The 23810-nt window shown below is 39.7% G+C and overlaps 1 protein-coding gene across 1 annotated transcript; it reads right to left on the reverse strand.

The window, feature by feature from the left end:
- Positions 1–5438: 5438 nt before the first annotated feature.
- Positions 5439–23793, reverse strand: LOC110876393. The gene is made up of 5 exons (XM_022124566.1): positions 23382–23793; positions 22607–23298; positions 22289–22526; positions 5638–8465; positions 5439–5486 (listed from the first exon to the last, which is right to left on the reverse strand). The coding sequence occupies exons 1-5, from the start codon at positions 23791–23793 to the stop codon at positions 5439–5441; spliced, it is 4218 nt and encodes a 1405-aa protein (XP_021980258.1).
- Positions 23794–23810: the final 17 nt, after the last annotated feature.

Below are 23810 nucleotides of genomic sequence, written 5' to 3' on the forward strand. Positions count from 1 at the left end.
AATAAGTTTAAGTAATTAAGACACTAATTGCGTATCTCAAAACAGTTGAACTTTGTGTGAAAATTTAAGTGGACAAACATACTGACAATCTAGGTGAATTGTTTAGAACTTAAAATGTAATCGAGTTTAACGGTGTTAGTGATATGTCTCATAAACTGATATGATCCTCTTGCACGAACTCACAAAAATATTGTCTGTAAATATTTAGTTTTTGCATTTACTTTCTTTCAGAAAATCCAAAAAGATTTTAGTGTGTTTTAGCATAAATTTTGAAAAATTCAAAAAAAGATTTTTGACGACTGGTATTGAGAAGCTGATTTTTGAAATTCTGAGTGCTAAACATAAAGAACAGGTTTGGAAGAGAGTGTGAAAATGTTTTGTATTTACAAGTGGTTTTTAGAGTTCAAATCTTTTATAAAATGTCTGACATAGTTTCTAAATTGTTACAAGATTTAATTTTTTAAAGAAACTTATGTGTTAGGTAGAGATTGTGCAGGTAAATTTGAGCCAGGTGATGATCCTGAACCAGATAAGAACCTGATCACGATCTTAGAATGAATGAAAGAATTCCAGACTACGATCCCAGCAGATTGAGAGGGGGAGTCTGAAGACACCGTGTCAACATCCGAGAGAGAGGAGTTTGTTGATGATGAAGATAGAGAATGAGGATTCTTGCAATGACAAATATTTCAGAGGAAGATTGAAGACTGATAAAGGTTGTAGGTTGACAATCGAAGACTCGACACTGAAGACTCCGTCAACATCCGAGGGGGAGTTTGTTGGTGCATCCGTCTGTCGACTACGTCCTGTATCGAGTCTTACAGTGTAGAGGATAGAATAGAGCACGAAATCCAAGAAATTTGTATTAGATAGAGATTTCGCTCATGTGACATTGTTCAGATTTCGCTCATGTGCCAGTCATCTGATTTCGCTTATATGTCAAGTTCTGATTTCGCTTATATGGTAATTATGATTTTTCGCTCTTGTGTCATGTCTGTATGAGCGAAATCATGTTACTTATACATAGGGTGTATGAGCGAAATCATAAGAATAGTTGTAGGTGTTGTCTTCCGGTAAGCCACGAAGTGCTGACGAAGTGTTGTCAGAGCTTGTAATCGCTTCAGTGATCAATACAACAACATTTAAAAGTGAATCTAGCTGAAATCGCACCAAAGCGTTAGTTTCCACCTCTTGTTTTGGATAGGAATTCTTCTGATCGACTCAATCAGGGCCGAAAACGATCCTACAGTCAAGGGGGTGAAACTGTCATAGTAGGGGGGTTGGTCCCCTTCCCTAGGGCTTATAAGGGGAAAAAGTAGGTCGAGACCTGTCATGCTGCATTTTATCATAAACAGGTCTCTTGGAGTAAACGTTACCTTTCTCTTATGGTCAGGGAGCGGTGTTGGTTCTGCTGGATCCAGTATCCAGCTCCTTAGCCTTGCTGGTGGTGTCTTTTCCCCTGAAAAAGGCTCTGACCTTTTCCATGAGGCTATCGAATGTCTCGAGGAATTCCTCCCCTAGCTTCTCGCATAGCTGAGTATGCTTTAGTCCATTGATGAAGCTGCTTATCTTCATTACCTCAGGAACTCCCTTGATATTCATGCTCTCCTTGATGAACCTCTCAATATACTGATCCACCCGTTTGTTGTCCCTCTGATGGATGTGTATGATCTCATTCAGTTTTTTACTACTTTCTTCTATTGGTTGAAGTTCCTTAGGAATTTTTCACACAGGTCTTCATAACTGTCTATATTTTCTGCTGGGGGGCTATCAAACCAAAGACGAGCTCCCTCGGTCAAAGTCTGTATAAACATGTAACACCATGTGGGCATGGACCACCTGTCCACCTGGTCGGCTCCCTTGAAGGCATGCAGGTGGTCCTCAGGGTCTTTGGTCCTATCATACCTGTCCAGGTTACTGGGCGGCTTGAGTTCCGGGGGTAATGGTGCTTCAGCTATTCGTCTAGTGAACTTGGAAACCTACAAGTTCCTTTTGGAAAATAAGGTCTATCTAGCACATTGTTGCCTTTGCCTCCATCATCTTTATGGTCTCTTCTTTCTTTATCATCTCCCTTCTCCTCCATCATCGCGGCCTTTTCTTCCGGTCTCATTTGTTTGAACACCGCCATGAAGGTAGCCAGAAGATCTAGGTTAACGTTCCCATCGCGAGAGGAGGTATTACCCTTACTCTAAGTGTGACAACTGGCACAAAACCGGTAATTTCCGTACAGTTTTAATTATTATTTAATATCTGCAATTATGTGCTTAAGCGTCAACATTGTCTGATTACATGCTATACATGTGAATTCATGCACGTTTTATACTTCAAATATTGCTTTATGCATTACTTTAAGCGTTGCGTCAGAAAGACTAGTAAACTCACCGGTAAGACACATTGTGTCAGAAGTTCTGCAGAAAGCAGTCAGATAATAGAATTAGGGCCTAGGAATAGGTCCAACATCTAAAATACCTTAAAACCCAAGTGTGGATACAAGGGTTAACATATAAACTTTTCGGAAGCTAAACTATGCACTAAAAGACACCCGAAACACACTTTAAATGCAGAATTCTGCATAAAACAGCCATAATTCAGCTATAATCAGCTTTTTAACATGTATATAGCATGTAATCAGACAACATCATGCAGAATTTATGTTTTATTGTCCAGAATAACTTACAAAGTGTCGGGAATTAAAACTGCCACAAAAGGGGCTTCATACTTAGTAAAACTGCGCAATTTAGCACTTAAACGAACCGTAACGAAACGAATAACCGGACACTACCCGGAACTTCAAAATTAGACTAGAAGTAATGTTTTTATGATATTAAACTAGTATTGGTGTTAGAACACCTTAAAAATCATAAAAACACCTAAACACAATTAAACTAACTTAAACCCCCTCGTTTGCATTTTAAACCCCTAAGTTCCAAAAATTTACACTTTACCCCCCCCCCTCCCCCTCATCCTTGGCCGGCCCCAATAGGCCCCACTTGTCTTTTGATTATTTTATTTCCCTTGTCCCCTTGATTAAATGCATAAGAATCTTGAAAAGATTAACATGTTGGAAGTTCTCTTATAAGACCCATAAGTTAGTAAACATTAACCTTCATCCCAAAAATTCTTCATCTTCTTCCTTTGCTTCTCCTTTGGTCTCGGCTCAACCCACACACAAACACACTTTCATTTTCAAGCTTCAACCTCACAATCCAAGGTTACTAGAAGGTGTATGGAGGCCTCTAAGAAGGTGTAAGGTGCTAGAAGTGGAAGGACCTCACTTTAGAGCTTTTAACCACTTGATTTCTTCCATAATCATCATCTTCATTCTTGTGCCACTTACCTAGCCATTAGAACTAGTAGTAAGCTTCTTGATCACTATATTAGTTCATGTTTATGTTATGTACAAGTTTCACCATCTAAACAACTTAACTTTTAAAGTTAAAAATAAGAAGATCTAACATATTCATGAAGAAAACAAGTGATTAAATTGATTTTAGTGTATGTAATGAAGTTGTTGATGTTATATCTTGTGTTTATGCTTAGATCAAGTATGTTAAAGCTTGGATCTAACAAGTTTAAGCATGGATCTTGAAGGATCCATGGTTAAACCTGAAGATGAACATATGAAGCATTATGTGAACATGAAAAATGGATTTTTATACATAAACTTGTAATCTTGAAGTAATAAAGTGTGGGTTAAACTAATTTTTGAAACTAAAAACTATGAAAAGTTTGTTAAAAGCTTAACACAAAGCTTGTTTATGAAAGATCTAAAGATATTAAGCATGGATCTTGAAAGATCCATGGTGAAACATGATGTTACAAATAATGATCTTTCTAATGGATATAAAAATGGTTTTAGAACATGATTTACAAACTTAAAGACCATTAAACTCATGGATGAGTTGGTTAGTAAAATAAAGTTTCATGAAAGTTTGTTTAAAATACTCAAGAACACTTATTTTTGAAAAGGTCATCTTATGTAAAGTGTAGATCTAAAAGACTGCACATATTTAACAAAAATCAAGTTCACCATGATGTTTCATATGAAGAAATTAGTGTATGTTGTTGATAATTATTGTTGAAATTTGTTTTTTTGGTGTTGAAAAGAAAATAAACACATGTTTTGAAAACATGAGAAACCTCCATTTTTAGGGGAAACTATGTCATAATTTTTATAAAATTTTGACACTTAGAAAATATAAGTTGTGGTGAAACTTATTCCCCAAAAATTCACCCAAAAATATTTATCAAGGTTTCCCTAATTTTTTTGTAAAATTCCAAGTTAAGAAATGGTGACTTCTTCAAGTTAAAATATATATTAAGTATGTATATTTTTAGGGAAATTATATATATTTAGTGATCACCAAATTTTGTGCTAAGTGTATATTATTTGTATTATATATAGTAGTGTATTAGGAACTTGAAAATACACTAAATACTCCCAAGGAGTATGAATACAAAAATACACATACAAATACATAAGTATACAAGTATACAAAAATTCCTCACAAGGAAATACATGGACAAATACAAGAAAATATATTTATGAAAATATATTTCTTAGCATATTATTAAACTTGGACAATATATGGACACTATGGACTTAAATATATATTTTTGGACAAATATATATAACCATTACCAAGTAATGGAATTTATATAAAAATCGGGTGGATAACAAGCATGATTATATATATATATATATATATATATATATATACTAGTCACTTACCCGCGCGATGCGGCGGGAGTGGCGATTTACAATAGGATACTCGTTTACCGTTAGTTTATCCGTCGTCTCGTGATATATCGTATAGTACTTAAGTTAGTTTTCTTATTCGTGATCTTCTACAAGAATAGTACAAAACAAGGAAGTAGATGTAATTAAAAACAAGAAGAGTTCAAAACAGTCAAGTAGCTAGACAAAACAATAAAAACAAAATGCGGGGAGTCTCTTGTATCTCTTCCTGTTTTACCAATACATCCGTTCGCTTATGACTTTCTTGTATCTTCTCCTCTCCTGTACCAGATTTCGACACATAACAAAATGTTACACGCTTACAGGTGCTTTAAAATAGTAATTAAAAAGTAATTTCTGGAAGCAAATAAGGCACATAATCTACTAACTTACCTTCGTTTTGATACGGATGCGATTAATTAATCACGCAACACTTCCTGGTAGACAACATTTGATGTGTAAACTCCGCGTTGTTTGAATTCTTTGGCGAGATGTACCAACACCTTCGTACTTTGTCTTGAAATCCCTCTCGATAACGCGACATAAAGTTGTCCATGTGAAAATACAGAATCCGGTAGATAAATACCAACGTTCGGAATTGTTTGACCTTGAGCTTTATTAATCGTCATGGAAAAGCTAAGTCGAATTGGAAATTGTTTTCTTTTCAGCTTAAATGGGAACATGTCATCTTCAGAAAGGGTTAGAGGGATTCTTGGCAAAAAAACTCTTTTTCCGGCATGTTGACCGACTGCAATTTCCGCATCAATAACATTTCGCATGAAACCCTTACATATCAACCGCGTGCCATTACACAGGCCATGTGATGGATCGATATTACGTAACAATATTATTGGGCATCCAATTTTTAAATGAAGCTTATGAGGCGGCAATCCACTAACATTTAGCGAATTTAAGAACTCGACCGGATAGAAGTTGCGCTGATCGTCTTCAGCTTCATCAAAACTGTAATAAACTTTTTCCTCCCCTTGAAAAATTTCAATCATTTGATTATTAATCTCGTCAACACTATCATTTTTAGTGGACAATATTGCTCTAGAGATTATATAATCTGAAGAATATACATTATCTTCAATTGATGGAAAGATGGCATGGATCAATTCTTTTATAGCGTTTTCTCTGTTGCTGCACTGAATTGTCATGTCATCGGGTATGCGGATATAGTTTCCTTCGATTGGTTCTTCAGTTCCATCACCGACTCTTAAAAGAAATTTAGAAAACCATGGATCTTTCAGCGCTCTCATATTTATGGTCAACCGCATCTTCTTAGTCAAAGACCAAAGAGGTGACATTCGTACGCTGGAGTCTACAATCTGTGCTCGAGTGCCACGTTTGATAACCGGCAACACCTGTCTGAAGTCACCTCCCATAACCATTATCTTTCCACCAAATGGGAGACTAACACCTATAATGTCTTGGAATGTACGACCGACTGCCTCTATCGCTTGTCGTTTAGCCATCGACGCTTCATCCCATATGATTATTTTGGCAGAGCGAATCAGTTTAGCGGCCCCACTCTGTTTTTTAATATTGCACATTGAATTATTTTCAAGATTAAGAGGAATCTTGAATCTCGAGTGAGCCGTTCTACCTCCTGGCATATTATTAGCCGCTGCACCTGATGAAGCTGTTGCGAGAGCAATAAGACCACGTGACCGAATTTCAGCAAGCAAGGCAATGTACAAAAATGTTTTTCCAGTTCCACCTGGACCATCAATAAAGAACACGCCTGGAAGATCATTATCAACATGCATCATGATCTCATCAAACACATTTTTTTGGTCCGGATTAAGTGAATGTTTGGCACTCAAGTGTTCAGGTTCCAAAACAATCCCATACTCTTCTTGTAACTCACGATAACCTGCATCTTGTAAGTTAACATCGTCAGTTATCTTAGGAAGGTCGAATTCATTGAAATTTTTACCCATGGATTGTACCAAGACACTTATTTCGGTAAGAACCATATTTTGAACTCGTTCTATACTTTGACAGTGTAACCGATGATCTTCAGATAGTGAATCAAAGTGGTCATTCCATAACTTTCGAACATCTCCAGGTTGGCAAAAAATCATTATGGTCGCAAATAACCTTCTAAGAGCATTGGGAAACTGAAACGTAGAGGCTTCTTCGAGACATTGTGATAGATATTCATCGTCTTCTATTAAGCCTAACTCAAGAGCTGCTTTCCGAAATGTCGCACACCGTTGACCATTAACTGTGCAAAGATGTTCGAAAGAAGTAGGCCCTCTGACATTTGACAAAAGTAGGCGTAAGTAGTACCTTTCTCCTTCGGATGGATTAGCGGAAACGATACGACCTCTTTGTTTTTTACCGAAATGACGACTCCAACGGCGTGTGCTTCCATTCCAAGTATAGTGTTTTGGAAAATCTTTATACAAATGTACCCTTGCTGTTTCATCGTTTCTATTCTGATCAAAAAATGCTGTTAGCATGGTTCTCTTATCCCTTTCCCTATCAACAATATTAGGCATCAAGTCATCATCTCTAAATCTAACCATCTGATTATTTGGGAGATGAAGTTGTAAGGCTAGAACAGCAGGAAAGATTTGAGAAAGAGAGAAGGAAAAAATTCGCCACATAGCCTCTGGGGGCGATATGTAGCGTGCATCTTGAAATCTTTTTATCTCATTAATAACAACCCCGGGCTCACTTTGATCGACTTGAATAACCTGTTTGTCATGTCCTTTATAAACATACTTGAAAAGATATTTCACAGATTTTATACTTGAGCAAACTTCAACATTCATGTGGCAGTTAAACATCATCAAAAGCCTTGGGTTATATGGGACCACCCATCTATTATCAAGTGTTTGTCCTCGTAGGTCCACTTCTATCCCGGTGTCTCTCCTTCGATACAACGGATACGAATCTTCTCCTTGTGTCGTCTGTTCGTTAAATTGTCTAGGATAGTGAAAACGACAAATTTTAGGATCACCCTGCATACAAGGACTGCTTGATCGTAAATTGCCGCAAGGACCGTGAATCATGTGCTGGACAACCATCTCATGCAATCTGGGATGTGTTAGTTTGTTAGGAATTTCAGCACACACAACCTTATCATAATGGTCCGCGTTATTGATCTTGTGTTGCGGGTACATGATTAGGAGAAAATGTGCGTGCGGCAAACCCCGCTTTTGAAATTCAATGACATAGACGTATGACTTAACTTCCCCGAGGACATGTTTCTTGAAGAGTTGATCCTTAAGATCTTCTAATTTAGCCCGGAACACTCTTGAAACAAGGTCTGGACGATCTATAGCAGTTTGACCAACATGTAAGTTATCACATATCTCAGGCCACTTAGGATTACATGTCATTGTAAGGAATACATCAGGCTTGCCGTCGTCTTGAACTAACGTCATCGCATCTAGAAACCGACGTCGCATGTCGCGAGGCCCCCCGATGAAAGATGCAGGCAACACAATTCTTTTCTCGACTCTGTTTGCATGAACCTCGCCAGTATTGACGCAATCCACAATACCTTGGTACAATTCGGCTCGAATTTTTTCCTGGTTTCTCTCACAAAATTCTAAGCGTGACGTCTCAATTTTGATGTAAACATCAACCACAAACTGCTGTAGCAGCCTACCACCGAACAAAAGCACATTATCGGTAGATCGAATCTGGAACTTGTAACAGTAGTACTCTCGCATAGCCACGGTTGTTCTACCACTTCGTGTGTTAGCCTCTGAACGATGAAGTGTGACAACCCTCACAAAACCAGGTATCCGTACGACTTAATTAACTATTAATTGTTGCCTAATTACTGTGCTTGACTGAGTTTGCTGATAAACTGCTACTTGATTTCTGATAACTGTACATGTCTGCATCATACTTTGATTTCCGTCACTACATTACTTAATTACCGAACTTTAGTGACAAACATGATGCACAAAGGCACAGTAGCATTTGAACGGATAACCTATTGAACATGCTGATATAGCCAGCATCAGGCAAACACTGCCTCTAAAGGCCTGTAAGAGCCAGAATTATTTTACTACACCCGTAGTGTGTGTAGGGATACAAGGGTTGTATAGTTGCGTCTCTAGGAATAAGATACGAAGATTGGATGTGCCTAAAAACGTACTTTAAGCACGAAACACAGCACTTTTACTTACACACTAGCTTCTAGCTAATTAATAAAGTGCCAAAACGTAAGGAATTATTCCTGACACTTTGCAGAATAAATTGTGTCGCTAAAAATATTACTTACGACGCTTAAAGGATATCTTAAGCACTTTAACGGATTCCTATCCGACCGAACAACCGGACAATACCCGGAACATAAAAATATTGCCAGGATTATTATTGGTATTTTTCTGAGCCAGTTAGGGTCCTTGATTACCCTAACACCCGCAATATAACACATTAAACAACTAACGGGGTTAGACCTTAAAGTTAACTCACTTAACTAAACTAAACTCTAACTGAACAATCGAGATCGAACCGGATACCATTTCTTTCCAATGGAATCGGTCACTATGATGTGACATAAAGAGTACACTTTTTATTATTTAATTAGATTACGTGGATATCGAGACGACTTAGATCCGTTGGACGAAAGGACTAGATTTCTCCTATAAATACCCACACACACTCAACACACACACACACTCACCAACTCTCTTCTCTCTTTCCCTCCCTATTCTCGGCCGAAGAGAACCCCCACCATCCATCCATTTTTCGGTTCAAGTCTTGCCATTCCAAGTGCACACTAGTGTCGGGGATCACGTACAACGAAGCTTCGAGCAAACGGAAGCTAAAGAACCTCGTGCATTTGCTTTTATCCACGCCGTTTTCGACTAGATTCTTCCCTAGCCTTGAGCTAGAGGTATATTGTTTAAAACTCATTTTTAATCGTGTCTAAAGTGGTTAAAAGGATTTTTGACGGATAAAAGTCGGTAACCCACTTCTTGAATCATTAAAGTCTACTAAAATGTGAATATCGTTGGTTAAAAGCACATAACGCGTGTAAATGTCGTAGTATTTGAATATGTTGATTGTTAAGACCCGAACTATGATGTGGTGGCTCTCATCATCGTTTAACCCGACTTTGTTAGGATCACGTATCTTAACATAAGCTTGCTTCTAGCGGTGCGAGGGTTAAAAGGTGAAACTCCACAACACGGGAAACATGAACTTGTGTAAAAGTGTTTTAACATGAAAAATAGTATTTAAAACGAGCCGATCTACGTATGTACAAGTGGTATATTCGTAGGACCGGGTGTCGAGAAAATCATATTTTACAAAAGTGGATAACATGTTAATAAAAGATGAATTCTATAAACTACAAGTGTAAAAACACTTGTGAAACGAAAGATCCGACAAAATAACAATTTTTATAAAAATTGTCGGAAGTTGTAAAGAGTGATTTGTTCCAAAAACGGGGTTTTTGCAAGACTAAACTATTTTATACATAGATCCACTAAATATAACGAGATCTACATAATAGTTTTAGAAAAACTACAAGTTCATGTAATATTGTGATTTTACATACTAGTCTACGAGTTTAATGTGTTGAAACTAGTTTGAAGTATCGGAAATTGAATTGGTTGATTTGAAGAATTGTTGAAATGATTTTGTAAAAGAAAATGATACGCTTGAAAGCGTGGCCACCTCCAGTTACAGGGGAAACTCTGGCGAAATTTTCTAAAAATATAACACTTAGGATTATTTACAAGTGTTAAACTATTTTGAGATGTTTTCAAACTATATTTCGCCATGACTTTATTTATTAAATAATCGGAGGTGGGATTTTCACAAAAATAAACGTGATAAATATTTATTCGATAAATATATTTTTCACAACACTGTTTATGATTATTTTGTGAAAATGTATAAATATTATTTTTCGAGTAAAGAAATAATATTTACTAACTTGTCGAACCCAAAATAATACCAACGCCTTCACGACAAACATATAAGTTACAACCGGTAATTACTATTACCACTTAATCGCCAAAACGTAACTTACGCTTTATTCGGAAATATTCATAAACGCATGTATTGTCAACGTATTATTTTGGAAAGTATTATATGAAGAGAAAATATATTATTTTTGAGAAAAATAATTATATTTTGGGAATGAGAAATAAAATATATTAAGTGAGACTTAATGTTATAAACATGCATGTATTAATTCCCCCATCCTTGGGAAGGAGATTTTCTACCAAGTATATACACGGAACGGTTGTCTAACCGTTTCCCGAAAATTAAACTATAAAGCAAAGGCACGGCCATCCGTCTAATAGAATTAGCACATGTAGGTCGTTGCGCAGCAGTTGGATATTTGGATTACTTGGTATTGTGACGCACTCACTGTGAGTTCATGTCCCCCTTTTCTCTAACTGTTTTCAGTTTACTTAACTGCGGGGGTGAAATACATGTTACTATGATTTACGAGTACTTTACAACGGTATGTTTAACGTAAGGAGGTGTTATACGATCATGTGAGTGGATAGGAACAACATGGGGCCATTAGTCCTCATGGAGGGACCGAGGGACAGGAGCGGTAGATCTATCTGGGTGTAGCGAGCCCAGCCCCCGGCCAAACTAGAAACGGACCGTGGGGTGACTTTGTCCACATACTTTGCCGTGGCGAAATCTGCTAGGTTTGAGTCTCCCTATTTGCACTTCGCATATGTCAGTGGCCTTGCAAACCATTGATGATCACAAGTCCTCTTACACTGCTACATACCACAACTATTTTTTTATACTCACAAATGTTTTACATACTCACCTACACGTGAACTCGCTCAACATTATTGTTGATTTTTCAACTCACATGTATTTCAGGAAATTAAACGGATCTGGCACGGTATGGAACGTTTTCCGCTGCACTGGTCATGAAGTCATCAGGGTTTTGGGTTGTGTCTCTTACCTGGACAAGACACAATCCCTAAATCACGTTTATGTTTTGTTATAAGTTGTAATGTTACTGAACAAGGTTATGGTTGCATGTTAAAAACAATGGTATTGTATGATGTTTTCAAAAACTTAATGGATGACTTGCATGGTTTTTAAATTCATATAGCTTTGTTATGATTAAGCTATGGTATTAAGAAGTCACACAAATTAACCACGCTTCCGCAAAGCCAGGGTGTGACAGCTTGGTATCAGAGCTCTGATCATAGCGAACTAGGATTCCTTCCCGAGTCTAGACTATGATCACTAGGGCTCTCACGAAAACATTTTTCTGCATACCACTTAAGTCCAGATCCACAAACTTTTTACAAACAAATGTTGAGCACATTTCATTTATTCATTGTTAGGCTCAGTCTTGGAGGCTGAGGCTCGGTCTTGGAGGCCGAGGCTCGATCTTAGAGATCGAGGTAGATGTTTGTTGTTTTAGGCTCAGTCTTGGAGGCTGAGGCTCGGTCTTGGAGGCCGAGGCTCGATCTAAGAGGTCGAGGTGGATGATAGAGCAGTCTTAGAGACTGGGAGGAATTTGGCTAGTGGGACTAGGAATGTCAGTCTAGGAGACTGGGAGGCTAGTGGGACTAGGAGAATTATTTGATTGTTTATTGTTGACTTACATGTTTACATGAATATATGATTGATTATTATACGTATATGTGTTTGTGTTACAAACGTCATGCTTTCACCATGTACTAGAAGGATGGACACTACGAATCCCATGGCCATAGTATCAGACGACATAGTTGCAGCGGAGCACGAGGTGTACATTTCCGATACTACCAGCATAGACGATGACGACTCTCAGCCCCTTTTGCGCTGCCTGATGTCGTAGCAGAGCCTACTGATGGCCATCTTGTTGGGAATTTGCCACTCGTGGCGATCCCTGTTCCTGTACCCCTTGCCGCTTACCCTATTGTTGATATGCCCCCCTGACGTGGCCTCTGACGACGATAACGATCTACTAGAAAGAGGACCCATTTGAGGGCGAGGCCCTATTGCTGCTGGTATTAACCTACTGCTTGCGGACGCTCCTGCAGGGGAAACTTATGCCCATTCCCCTGTCCCAGACTCATTTGAGTTCCTGACATCAGCATTTTCGCATATACAGGGAGTGCAGCACCATTCACACGACGCCGACCCTGATACAGCATCATCAGCTGCACCGGTTCCCGCACACAGCTTTGGGTTGGATCACAGTACTGAGGGTGATCTTGTTCTTCCACCCGGTTTTGATCCAGACCATGACTCTGAGTTCATATACTTAGACCAGCCCTTGGAGGATCCTGTAACCCTCTATGATGGTTGATCCAGCTGATTTTGAGATGGAGTTTGTTGATCCGGAGCCAGCCGTGGCCCCTGAGCCAGGCGTTGCTCCTAACACCGCATTGGAGTATGACCCTGTTCATACCGATGCACCTGCTGTTGCTCCTTGATTGATCATCTGCTTGGACGAGAGAGAAAACCTGGGGTAACTGTGCAAGACAATTTATTATTACGGGGGCCCACGTAATAACGACTTGTAATGCACAGAAATCCTGGTGGACTCTGCGGGTCAAGCTAATGAAAACCAATGTAGCAGGAAATAACTCAAACACGAATGACCAAGGCGATGAAGCCTCGAGTTCATTCTATTTCAAACAACAAGCCAAATTGGCAAGCCTATGTGGAGGCTCAGAAAATTTATTTCCCCACCCATACATTGAGTATATTTATGTGTAAAATTGGGTGAGTACATGATGGCTTACGGTGCTATGTATCTCATAGACAATTGGAAAGTTGTCTAACCCACTTCATGCCATTCCGGCAGAAGAGAATGCCACCCAGGCGTGACACAAACACCAGTATGTTGCCAAGGATAGGAGCCGAGCTGCAAAAACGCAACTCACAGGCAATTGCACGACATGAAGCTCTCCGCCTCTAGCACAGCAATGGCACTAATCCCCAGCTGACCGCACCTATAAGCAGTTCCTAAACTGCAAGCCTTTGAACTTCGACGAAACAGAAAGCGCCATTGCATTTGTTCGTTGGCCTGAAAAGATTGGCTCCATTCTAAGAAAGACAAACTGTTCGCCCCAAAGGGAGTGATACCTTTACCTCAAGGTCATCACTAGACGGCACACTCTCATGGTGGGACCATCAGGTTCAGGCCCTTAGCACGTATGCTACCTATGCACTGAGCTGGGATGAGCTCAAGGAAATGATTGAGAAGAAATGTTGTTCTAGGACTGGAATTCAGAAGCTTAAGGTGGAGTTCTGGAATTTGAAAATGGAGAGACCCGAGATTCCTTAACATGTCCAGAAATCGCACGACTTGCCTAGGGTCGTCCCCTACTAAGTCATTATTGTTGTATGATACAGTTATGTACATATAAGCTTTACATTGTGGTCTCGATTTGTGGTAATGCAATCGTAGTATTCTCATCACTTGTGATGTTTGATCTATGGTTTATGTTCTATGACATGAGATGTTATGTGGCTGATTTATTGATAGCATCAAATGTTATGTGCTGATATTGTTGAATGCATACGTACATTTTACCTGCTACGACCTAACCTATGTGAAACATCTTTTAGAAGATGCCACCAAGACGCGAAATGCGCATGCCCACCTCAGAGGCGGAACTTCAAGAGATAATTGCCGCAGCTATAGCACAGCATGAGGCCCTACGCTCCGAACCTAGCAGAGGCACCTCAGAAAATAACGGTTGTTCCTACTGGCACTTCCTCAATTACAAGCCTCCGAAGTTCGACGGCACTGGGGGTGCCATAACTTTTGTGAAATGGATTGAAAGTATGGAATCCATCTTTCGAATGAGTAGTTGTACGCCAGAACAACAAGTCCCATACGTTACGGAGTTGTTTCAAGATGGAGCTCGATTATGGTGGAATCTTCAGGTTCGAATAATGGGCCTAACTACAGCATACGCGTTAACTTGGGATGAGTTGAAAGGAATGATGCATAAGAAGTATTGCCCCCAAGCGGAAACCCAGAAGTTGGAAGGGGAATTCCAGAGCCTGATGATGGAAGGTCCAAAAATGTTGGGATACATGCAAAGACTTCATGACTTGGCACGAGTTATTCCCCACTTAGCGGAACCAGAAATGAGGAAGTTGGGACAGTTCATTTGGGAATTGGCACCACAAGTCTTGAGCTTGATGACAGCATCTACGCCACCAACAACTATTGCTGCAAGTAAGATGGGCTTGGCACTCGTTACGGAAGCCGTAAGACTAGAAAAACTTGCAAACCCTGATAGGGAGACTCAGGTAGAGTCGTCTGGAAAGAACAAAAGGAAGCTTACCGAAGATACCCGAACAAATAATGATGAACAAAGATCTATTCGAGGTTGTTTTGACTGCGGAGACAAAGGGCATTTCAAGAAAGATTGCCCTAACAACAGACAGGCCAATGATAAGATTTGCTTAGAAACTAAAGCAAGACGTGCTGGGTGCAAGTATCACCATGAATGTGGATGTCGGGAGCCTAGGTGCGGGAGGAAAAGGCACAACAAGGATGGTTGTGGGATGAAGAGTCCCAAACAAGGAGAAAATCGTAACAACGCTCAAGGTGGAAGCAGGAAAGGAAATGGCCGAATGCTAGGATGCTTCCATTGTGGGGACATTGGACATCTTAAGAGAGAATGCCCGGAGTTGAAACAAGACCGTGAGAAAACACCCAGCATCGGAGTTTGTGAAGCATGCCAGGATCCAGGCATGATTACTGGTACGTTCTTTAGCAACCAAAACTTTCGCATCTATCTTGTTTGATACTGGTGCCGATTATAGCTTCGTATCATTAGAATTTAAGAATATGCTTGGTTTAGCCGCTAGTAAGTTAGATACTCCGTACTCGATCGAATTAGCGAATGGGAAGTTAGTAGAAGCTAACGAGGTGATTCGAGGTTGCATAATCGAGCTGGGAGAGCGTGAGTTTGCTCTCGATCTACTACCAGTCCAGTTGGGAAGCTTCGACGTGGTAGTAGGGATGGATTGGTTATCGAGTAACAAAGCAGAGATAGTTTGTCACGAGAAGATAATTCGTATCCCGACCGAGGATGGTGAGACCATTGTTGTTCATGGGGAGAAGCGTGAGATGCCGCTAAGGATGATTAGCTGCCTGAAAGCGAGGAAGTGTTTGCAGAAAGGATGTGTTGCTTTTCTAGCACACATTGTAGATAAGAAGGCTGCTGAGCCGAAGATCGAAGACATCCCTGTCGTGAGGGAATACCCAGAAGTCTTTCCAGAAGACTTGCCTGGCTTGCCACCTCAAAGGCAAGTGGAGTTTCGCATCGACTTAGTTCCAGGCGCTGCGCCTATGGCTAAGGCACCCTGTAGACTTGCTTCATCTGAGATGCAAGAGCTGTCAACACAACTTCAAGAGTTGTTAGACAAGGGTTTTATCCGACCAAGCTTCTCGCCTTGGGGAGCTCCAGTTTTGTTTGTGAAGAAGAAAGACGGCAGTTTCCGTATGCGCATTGACTACGGAGAGTTGAACAAGCTGACGATCAAGAATAGGTATCCCCTGCCAAGAATCGATGATCTATTCGATCAACTTCAAGGTTCAAGCTTTGTACTCCAAGATCGATCTTCGATCTGGATACCATCAGCTACGGATACAAGAGGAGAGTATTCCGAAGACAGCCTTCAGAACTCGTTATGGACACTACGAGTTTCTCGTTATGCCGTTTGGTTTGACAAACGCACCTGCAGTGTTCATGGATTTGATGAACCGGGTTTGTAAGCCGTACTTGGATAAATTCATGATTGTATTCATCGATGACATTCTGATTTATTCGAAGACAGAGGCTGAGCACGAGCAGCATCTTAGAGCCATTCTAGAGTTGCTAAAGAAGGAACAATTGTACGCCAAGTTCTCTAAGTGTGAGTTTTGGCTACGTGAGGTGCAATTCCTTGGGCACGTGGTAAATGGAGATGGAATCCATGTGGACCCAACCAAAATCGAGGCGATCAAAGATTGGGAAACGCCAAAGACGCCAACTGAGATTCGGCAATTCTTAGGTTTGGCTGGCTATTATCGGAGGTTCATCGAGAACTTTTCAAAGATTGCTCAACCGTTAACACTCCTCACGCAAAAGGATAAAAAGTTTGATTGGGGAATCAAACAGGATGAAGCATTTCAAGTGTTGAAAGACAAGCTTTGCAACGCGCCAATCTTGGCTCTACCGGAAGGTACCGACGATTTTGTGGTATATTGCGACGCATCGCGTCAAGGATTGGGTTGTGTGTTGATGCAATGTCAAAAGGTTATTGCCTACGCATCACGCCAACTGAAGGTGCACGAAAAGAACTATACCACTCATGATTTGGAGCTAGGCGCAGTGGTTTTTGCCTTGAAGACCTGGAGACACTACCTTTACGGTACAAGGTGTACAATCTTTACAGATCACAAGAGCCTCCAGCATATATTCAACCAGAAGGAGTTGAATATGAGGCAAAGGCGATGGGTCGAGTTGTTGAGCGATTACGACTGCGAGATCAAGTATCATCCAGGGAAGGCGAATGTGGTCGCCGATGCCCTAAGTCGTAAAGAGAGAATCAAGCCCATAAGGGTTAGGGCTATGGAAATGATTATTCAAACCGATCTTTCCTCGCGCGTTCGTGCAGCACAGAAGGAAGCTCTCAAGGAGGGAAACCTTGAGGCAGAATATCTCCGTGGGATGGAGAAGATGTTGGTGCCAAACAGGGAAGGAACATTGTGTTTTGGGAAAAGGATTTGGGTTCCTCTGTTTGGTGGTTTAAGAGAGGTTATCTTTGAAGAAGCTCACAAGTCACGGTACCCTATCCACCCTGGAGCGGATAAGATGTACCAGGATCTTAAAGATTATTATTGGTGGCCTAGGATGAAAGGCGATGTTGCTATTTACGTGAGCAAATGTTTAACTTGCGCCAAAGTTAAGGCGGAATACCAGAAGCCTTCAGGACTTCTGCAGCAACCGAAAATTCCCCAGTGGAAGTGGGAAGAAATCTCCATGGATTTTATTACGAAGTTGCCAAGGACGCCAAGAGGCCATGACACTATCTGGGTGATAGTGGATCGCTTAACAAAATCAGCACACTTCTTGCCTATCCGCGAGAAGGATAATACAAGCAAATTGGCTGAAATCTACATGAGAGAGATTGTTACACGCCATGGAGTACCTCTCTCGATTATTTCTGATAGAGATGGGAGGTTCGTATCAAGGATATGGCAATCCTTCCAGGAAGCTTTTGGCTCAAAGCTGAATCTGAGCACAGCTTTTCACCCGCAGACCGACGGCCAAAGTGAGCGGACAATTCAGACGTTGGAGGACATGCTGAGAGCATGTGTGATGGATTTAGGTGGTAGCTGGGATAAGCATTTACCCCTGGTTGAGTTTTCATACAACAACAGCTACCACACCAGCATTGGTGCCGCGCCGTTCGAAGCTTTATATGGGCGCAAGTGCAGGTCGCCGCTCTGTTGGTCTGACGCAGGTGATAGACAATTGGTAGGTCCCGATGTAGTTCAGGAAACTACAGATAAGATTGCGCAAATCCGAGATCGCATTAGCACGGCTCGTGACCGTCAAAAGACCTACGCAGATCTGAAAAGGAAACCTCAGGAGTTTGAGGTTGGGGATATGGTTTTGTTGAAGGTATCACCCTGGAAGGGTGTGGCACGATTTGGGAAACGTGGGAAGTTGAATCCGCGCTACATTGGTCCTTTCAAAGTCTTAGAAAGAATTGGGACCGTAGCATACAAGTTGGATCTACCTGCCGAGCTGAATAATGTTCACGATACATTTCATGTATCCAATCTAAAGAGAAGTCCAACTCAAGTTAACGTTGCCATTCCTACCGACGAAATTCATATTGATGACACGCTCCACTTTGTTGAGGAACCTGTTGAGGTCACAGATTGGAAAATAAACAAGACCCGCCGGAGCAGTGTCAAACTCGTCAAAGTTCGCTGGAATGCTAGACACGGTCCTGAATTCACCTGGGAACGTGAGGACCAAATGAAGAAGAAATACCCTCACTTATTTCCTGAGAACTCTACTTCTACAAGCAGAATTTAAAATTTCGGGACGAAATTTATTTAACGGGGGGAGAATGTGACAACCCTCACAAAACCAGGTATCCGTACGACTTAATTAACTATTAATTGTTGCCTAATTACTGTGCTTGACTGAGTTTGCTGATAAACTGCTACTTGATTTCTGATAACTGTACATGTCTGCATCATACTTTGATTTCCGTCACTACATTACTTAATTACCGAACTTTAGTGACAAACATGATGCACAAAGGCACAGTAGCATTTGAACGGATAACCTATTGAACATGCTGATATAGCCAGCATCAGGCAAACACTGCCTCTAAAGGCCTGTAAGAGCCAGAATTATTTTACTACACCCGTAGTGTGTGTAGGGATACAAGGGTTGTATAGTTGCGTCTCTAGGAATAAGATACGAAGATTGGATGTGCCTAAAAACGTACTTTAAGCACGAAACACAGCACTTTTACTTACACACTAGCTTCTAGCTAATTAATAAAGTGCCAAAACGTAAGGAATTATTCCTGACACTTTGCAGAATAAATTGTGTCGCTAAAAATATTACTTACGACGCTTAAAGGATATCTTAAGCACTTTAACGGATTCCTATCCGACCGAACAACCGGACAATACCCGGAACATAAAAATATTGCCAGGATTATTATTGGTATTTTTCTGAGCCAGTTAGGGTCCTTGATTACCCTAACACCCGCAATATAACACATTAAACAACTAACGGGGTTAGACCTTAAAGTTAACTCACTTAACTAAACTAAACTCTAACTGAACAATCGAGATCGAACCGGATACCATTTCTTTCCAATGGAATCGGTCACTATGATGTGACATAAAGAGTACACTTTTTATTATTTAATTAGATTACGTGGATATCGAGACGACTTAGATCCGTTGGACGAAAGGACTAGATTTCTCCTATAAATACCCACACACACTCAACACACACACACACTCACCAACTCTCTTCTCTCTTTCCCTCCCTATTCTCGGCCGAAGAGAACCCCCACCATCCATCCATTTTTCGGTTCAAGTCTTGCCATTCCAAGTGCACACTAGTGTCGGGGATCACGTACAACGAAGCTTCGAGCAAACGGAAGCTAAAGAACCTCGTGCATTTGCTTTTATCCACGCCGTTTTCGACTAGATTCTTCCCTAGCCTCGAGCTAGAGGTATATTGTTTAAAACTCATTTTTAATCGTGTCTAAAGTGGTTAAAAGGATTTTTGACGGATAAAAGTCGGTAACCCACTTCTTGAATCATTAAAGTCTACTAAAATGTGAATATCGTTGGTTAAAAGCACATAACGCGTGTAAATGTCGTAGTATTTGAATATGTTGATTGTTAAGACCCGATCTATGATGTGGTGGCTCTCATCATCGTTTAACCCGACTTTGTTAGGATCACGTATCTTAACATAAGCTTGCTTCTAGCGGTGCGAGGGTTAAAAGGTGAAACTCCACCACACGGGAAACATGAACTTGTGTAAAAGTGTTTTAACATGAAAAATAGTATTTAAAACGATCCGATCTACGTATGTACAAGTGGTATATTCGTAGGACCGGGTGTCGAGAAAATCATATTTTACAAAAGTGGATAACATGTTAATAAAAGATGAATTCTATAAACTACAAGTGTAAAAACACTTGTGAAACGAAAGATCCGACAAAATAACAATTTTTATAAAAATTGTCGGAAGTTGTAAAGAGTGATTTGTTCCAAAAACGGGGTTTTTGCAAGACTAAACTATTTTATACATAGATCCACTAAATATAACGAGATCTACATAATAGTTTTAGAAAAACTACAAGTTCATGTAATATTGTGATTTTACATACTAGTCTACGAGTTTAATGTGTTGAAACTAGTTTGAAGTATCGGAAATTGAATTGGTTGATTTGAAGAATTGTTGAAATGATTTTGTAAAAGAAAATGATACGCTTGAAAGCGTGGCCACCTCCAGTTACAGGGGAAACTCTGGCGAAATTTTCTAAAAATATAACACTTAGGATTATTTACAAGTGTTAAACTATTTTGAGATGTTTTCAAACTATATTTCGCCATGACTTTATTTATTAAATAATCGGAGGTGGGATTTTCACAAAAATAAACGTGATAAATATTTATTCGATAAATATATTTTTCACAACACTGTTTATGATTATTTTGTGAAAATGTATAAATATTATTTTTCGAGTAAAGAAATAATATTTACTAACTTGTCGAACCCAAAATAATACCAACGCCTTCACGACAAACATATAAGTTACAACCGGTAATTACTATTACCACTTAATCGCCAAAACGTAACTTACGCTTTATTCGGAAATATTCATAAACGCATGTATTGTCAACGTATTATTTTGGAAAGTATTATATGAAGAGAAAATATATTATTTTTGAGAAAAGTAATTATATTTTGGGAATGAGAAATAAAATATATTAAGTGAGACTTAATGTTATAAACATGCATGTATTAATTCCCCCATCCTTGGGAAGGAGATTTTCTACCAAGTATATACACGGAACGGTTGTCTAACCGTTTCCCGAAAATTAAACTATAAAGCAAAGGCACGGCCATCCGTCTAATAGAATTAGCACATGTAGGTCGTTGCGCAGCAGTTGGATATTTGGATTACTTGGTATTGTGACGCACTCACTGTGAGTTCATGTCCCCCTTTTCTCTAACTGTTTTCAGTTTACTTAACTGCGGGGGTGAAATACATGTTACTATGATTTACGAGTACTTTACAACGGTATGTTTAACGTAAGGAGGTGTTATACGATCATGTGAGTGGATAGGAACAACATGGGGCCATTAGTCCTCATGGAGGGACCGAGGGACAGGAGCGGTAGATCTATCTGGGTGTAGCGAGCCCAGCCCCCGGCCAAACTAGAAACGGACCGTGGGGTGACTTTGTCCACATACTTTGCCGTGGCGAAATCTGCTAGGTTTGAGTCTCCCTATTTGCACTTCGCATATGTCAGTGGCCTTGCAAACCATTGATGATCACAAGTCCTCTTACACTGCTACATACCACAACTATTTTTTTATACTCACAAATGTTTTACATACTCACCTACACGTGAACTCGCTCAACATTATTGTTGATTTTTCAACTCACATGTATTTCAGGAAATTAAACGGATCTGGCACGGTATGGAACGTTTTCCGCTGCACTGGTCATGAAGTCATCAGGGTTTTGGGTTGTGTCTCTTACCTGGACAAGACACAATCCCTAAATCACGTTTATGTTTTGTTATAAGTTGTAATGTTACTGAACAAGGTTATGGTTGCATGTTAAAAACAATGGTATTGTATGATGTTTTCAAAAACTTAATGGATGACTTGCATGGTTTTTAAATTCATATAGCTTTGTTATGATTAAGCTATGGTATTAAGAAGTCACACAAATTAACCACGCTTCCGCAAAGCCAGGGTGTGACATGAAGATGTATTAAAAACAAACAGTTAATAAAAATAAAACGCATTACGCTATTTTTATGATCTTCACTTAAAAAGGATAACAAATTGTTGGTACCTTCCATTTCTCCTTCGATGTTGTCATTGTTGCGAACCTCATTTATTGATACTCCTTGACGTGGTATGTTAGCATGCCAACCCGACTCACCATTAGGAAAAAATAAAGGATACGACAATGGATCGTAACAACTGAAGTACGGCTGAATAGTTTGTCTATATTCAGACCTACCGTACACTACAATACTTCGTTTATACGAAGTGATATTGTCATTACCTTCAACCCAAATACCAGCAACCTATATAATTGTGAACTATAAGTAAGTAAAATAAGCAATTATATTAAATAATTGCAATTAATATAATATATTATATATACCTCCGATGTCGTTGGTCGGTTGTACACCCTTTGGTCAAGTTCAACCGAAGTATTCAAAGTGACTCTATAGTTGTCCAGAGGTCCTAGTTCCGCAAGTCTTCTAAATGTATCGACATATGGGTTTGTAGAAAGAACGCGTGTTAAAATCTGAGTAATACGCCGATCAAGATTTGGCCATCGGAGTCTGTGATCTAACTCAGTATCAGGATCGTAAAAATACAACTGCAAGTACCTAGGAGTCCCATCCCTCGGAACTAATTGGTCGATTCTGTGATATATTCCTTTATGTGCACGAAAAGTATATACGCCGTCTCTCATATTGTTCAATGTATCATCCAATGTCACACCCATTGAGGCAAAAGAAAAATTGGTGTTATAAGCACGGATGTTTTGCCTAAACAAATCTCCAATTTCATCTTGAGACGTGAAAAGTCGGTACAATTCCTCTGGAATTTCTAAGTTTGCTGACACGGTTTTCCCACTCATACAACAAAAGGTATCAAATTCAAATTGAAATCGTTTTGCTCCACAATTAGGACATGCGCCTCGTTCCTTTAAAACACGATGCTCTCCAGGTACACCATTGTAAACAAAATTATAAGGATCATCTTCTACGCTCCCATGTTGGAGGGAAGGTTGATCAACTACTTCAGCAAATTGGGGTAATAAAATACGCGGATGAATTTGAATACCTAAAAAAATTGGTGTATTAAGTAATGAAGGTTGTAAAAGATGTCAAGTTCGAAAAAGAAATCTTTGTTAAATAAATAGAAACCTCGTGATGTTCTATGCCTGACTACGTCAATTACATCATCTATCGGGGTTTGGTTGACTTGACTGCCATTTGAAATACGCATTCCATTATCGTTTGGTGTATTAGAACATCCTTCATTGTACTCCTTGCATTTTGTAGTAGAAACACTTGAGGCGTTCTCATTTGTTGATTGTAGAAATTGAGTAATATTAATTTGTAAACTTCTTAACGGTGTCCTTTCTGTTGACCTATTATTCATTAAAGATATTGATGAAGCACTTTGGGGGGCATCACCACTCCCAAATTTAGATACTTTGTTATTTTCTTTGCGTGCAGCATAGTATCTTTTTTGATACTCTTTTCGTTTTTCAGCTTTAGTAGATGCACTCGAGCTAGAAGCATGATTTCGAGGGTTTGAGAGTCCATTAGTCATTGTAAATTGAAAAAATG

The sequence above is a fragment of the Helianthus annuus genome, chromosome 15 (assembly GCF_002127325.2).
Source record: "Helianthus annuus cultivar XRQ/B chromosome 15, HanXRQr2.0-SUNRISE, whole genome shotgun sequence".
Taxonomy (NCBI): Eukaryota; Viridiplantae; Streptophyta; class Magnoliopsida; order Asterales; family Asteraceae; genus Helianthus; species Helianthus annuus.

Bases quoted from the DNA above. Each gene is read 5' to 3' on its own strand.
- LOC110876393 (XM_022124566.1), bottom strand. From the start codon at position 23,793: ATGACTAATGGACTCTCAAACCCTCGAAATCATGCTTCTAGCTCGAGT. The intron at 8,466-22,288 runs GTACCAACAATT...TTCATCGTTCAG, and splicing joins CATCGAAGGAGAAATGGAAG to AGGCTAACACACGAAGTGGT. The intron at 5,487-5,637 runs GTTAGTGGATTG...CGGAAATTGCAG, and splicing joins AGTTCTTAAATTCGCTAAAT to TCGGTCAACATGCCGGAAAA.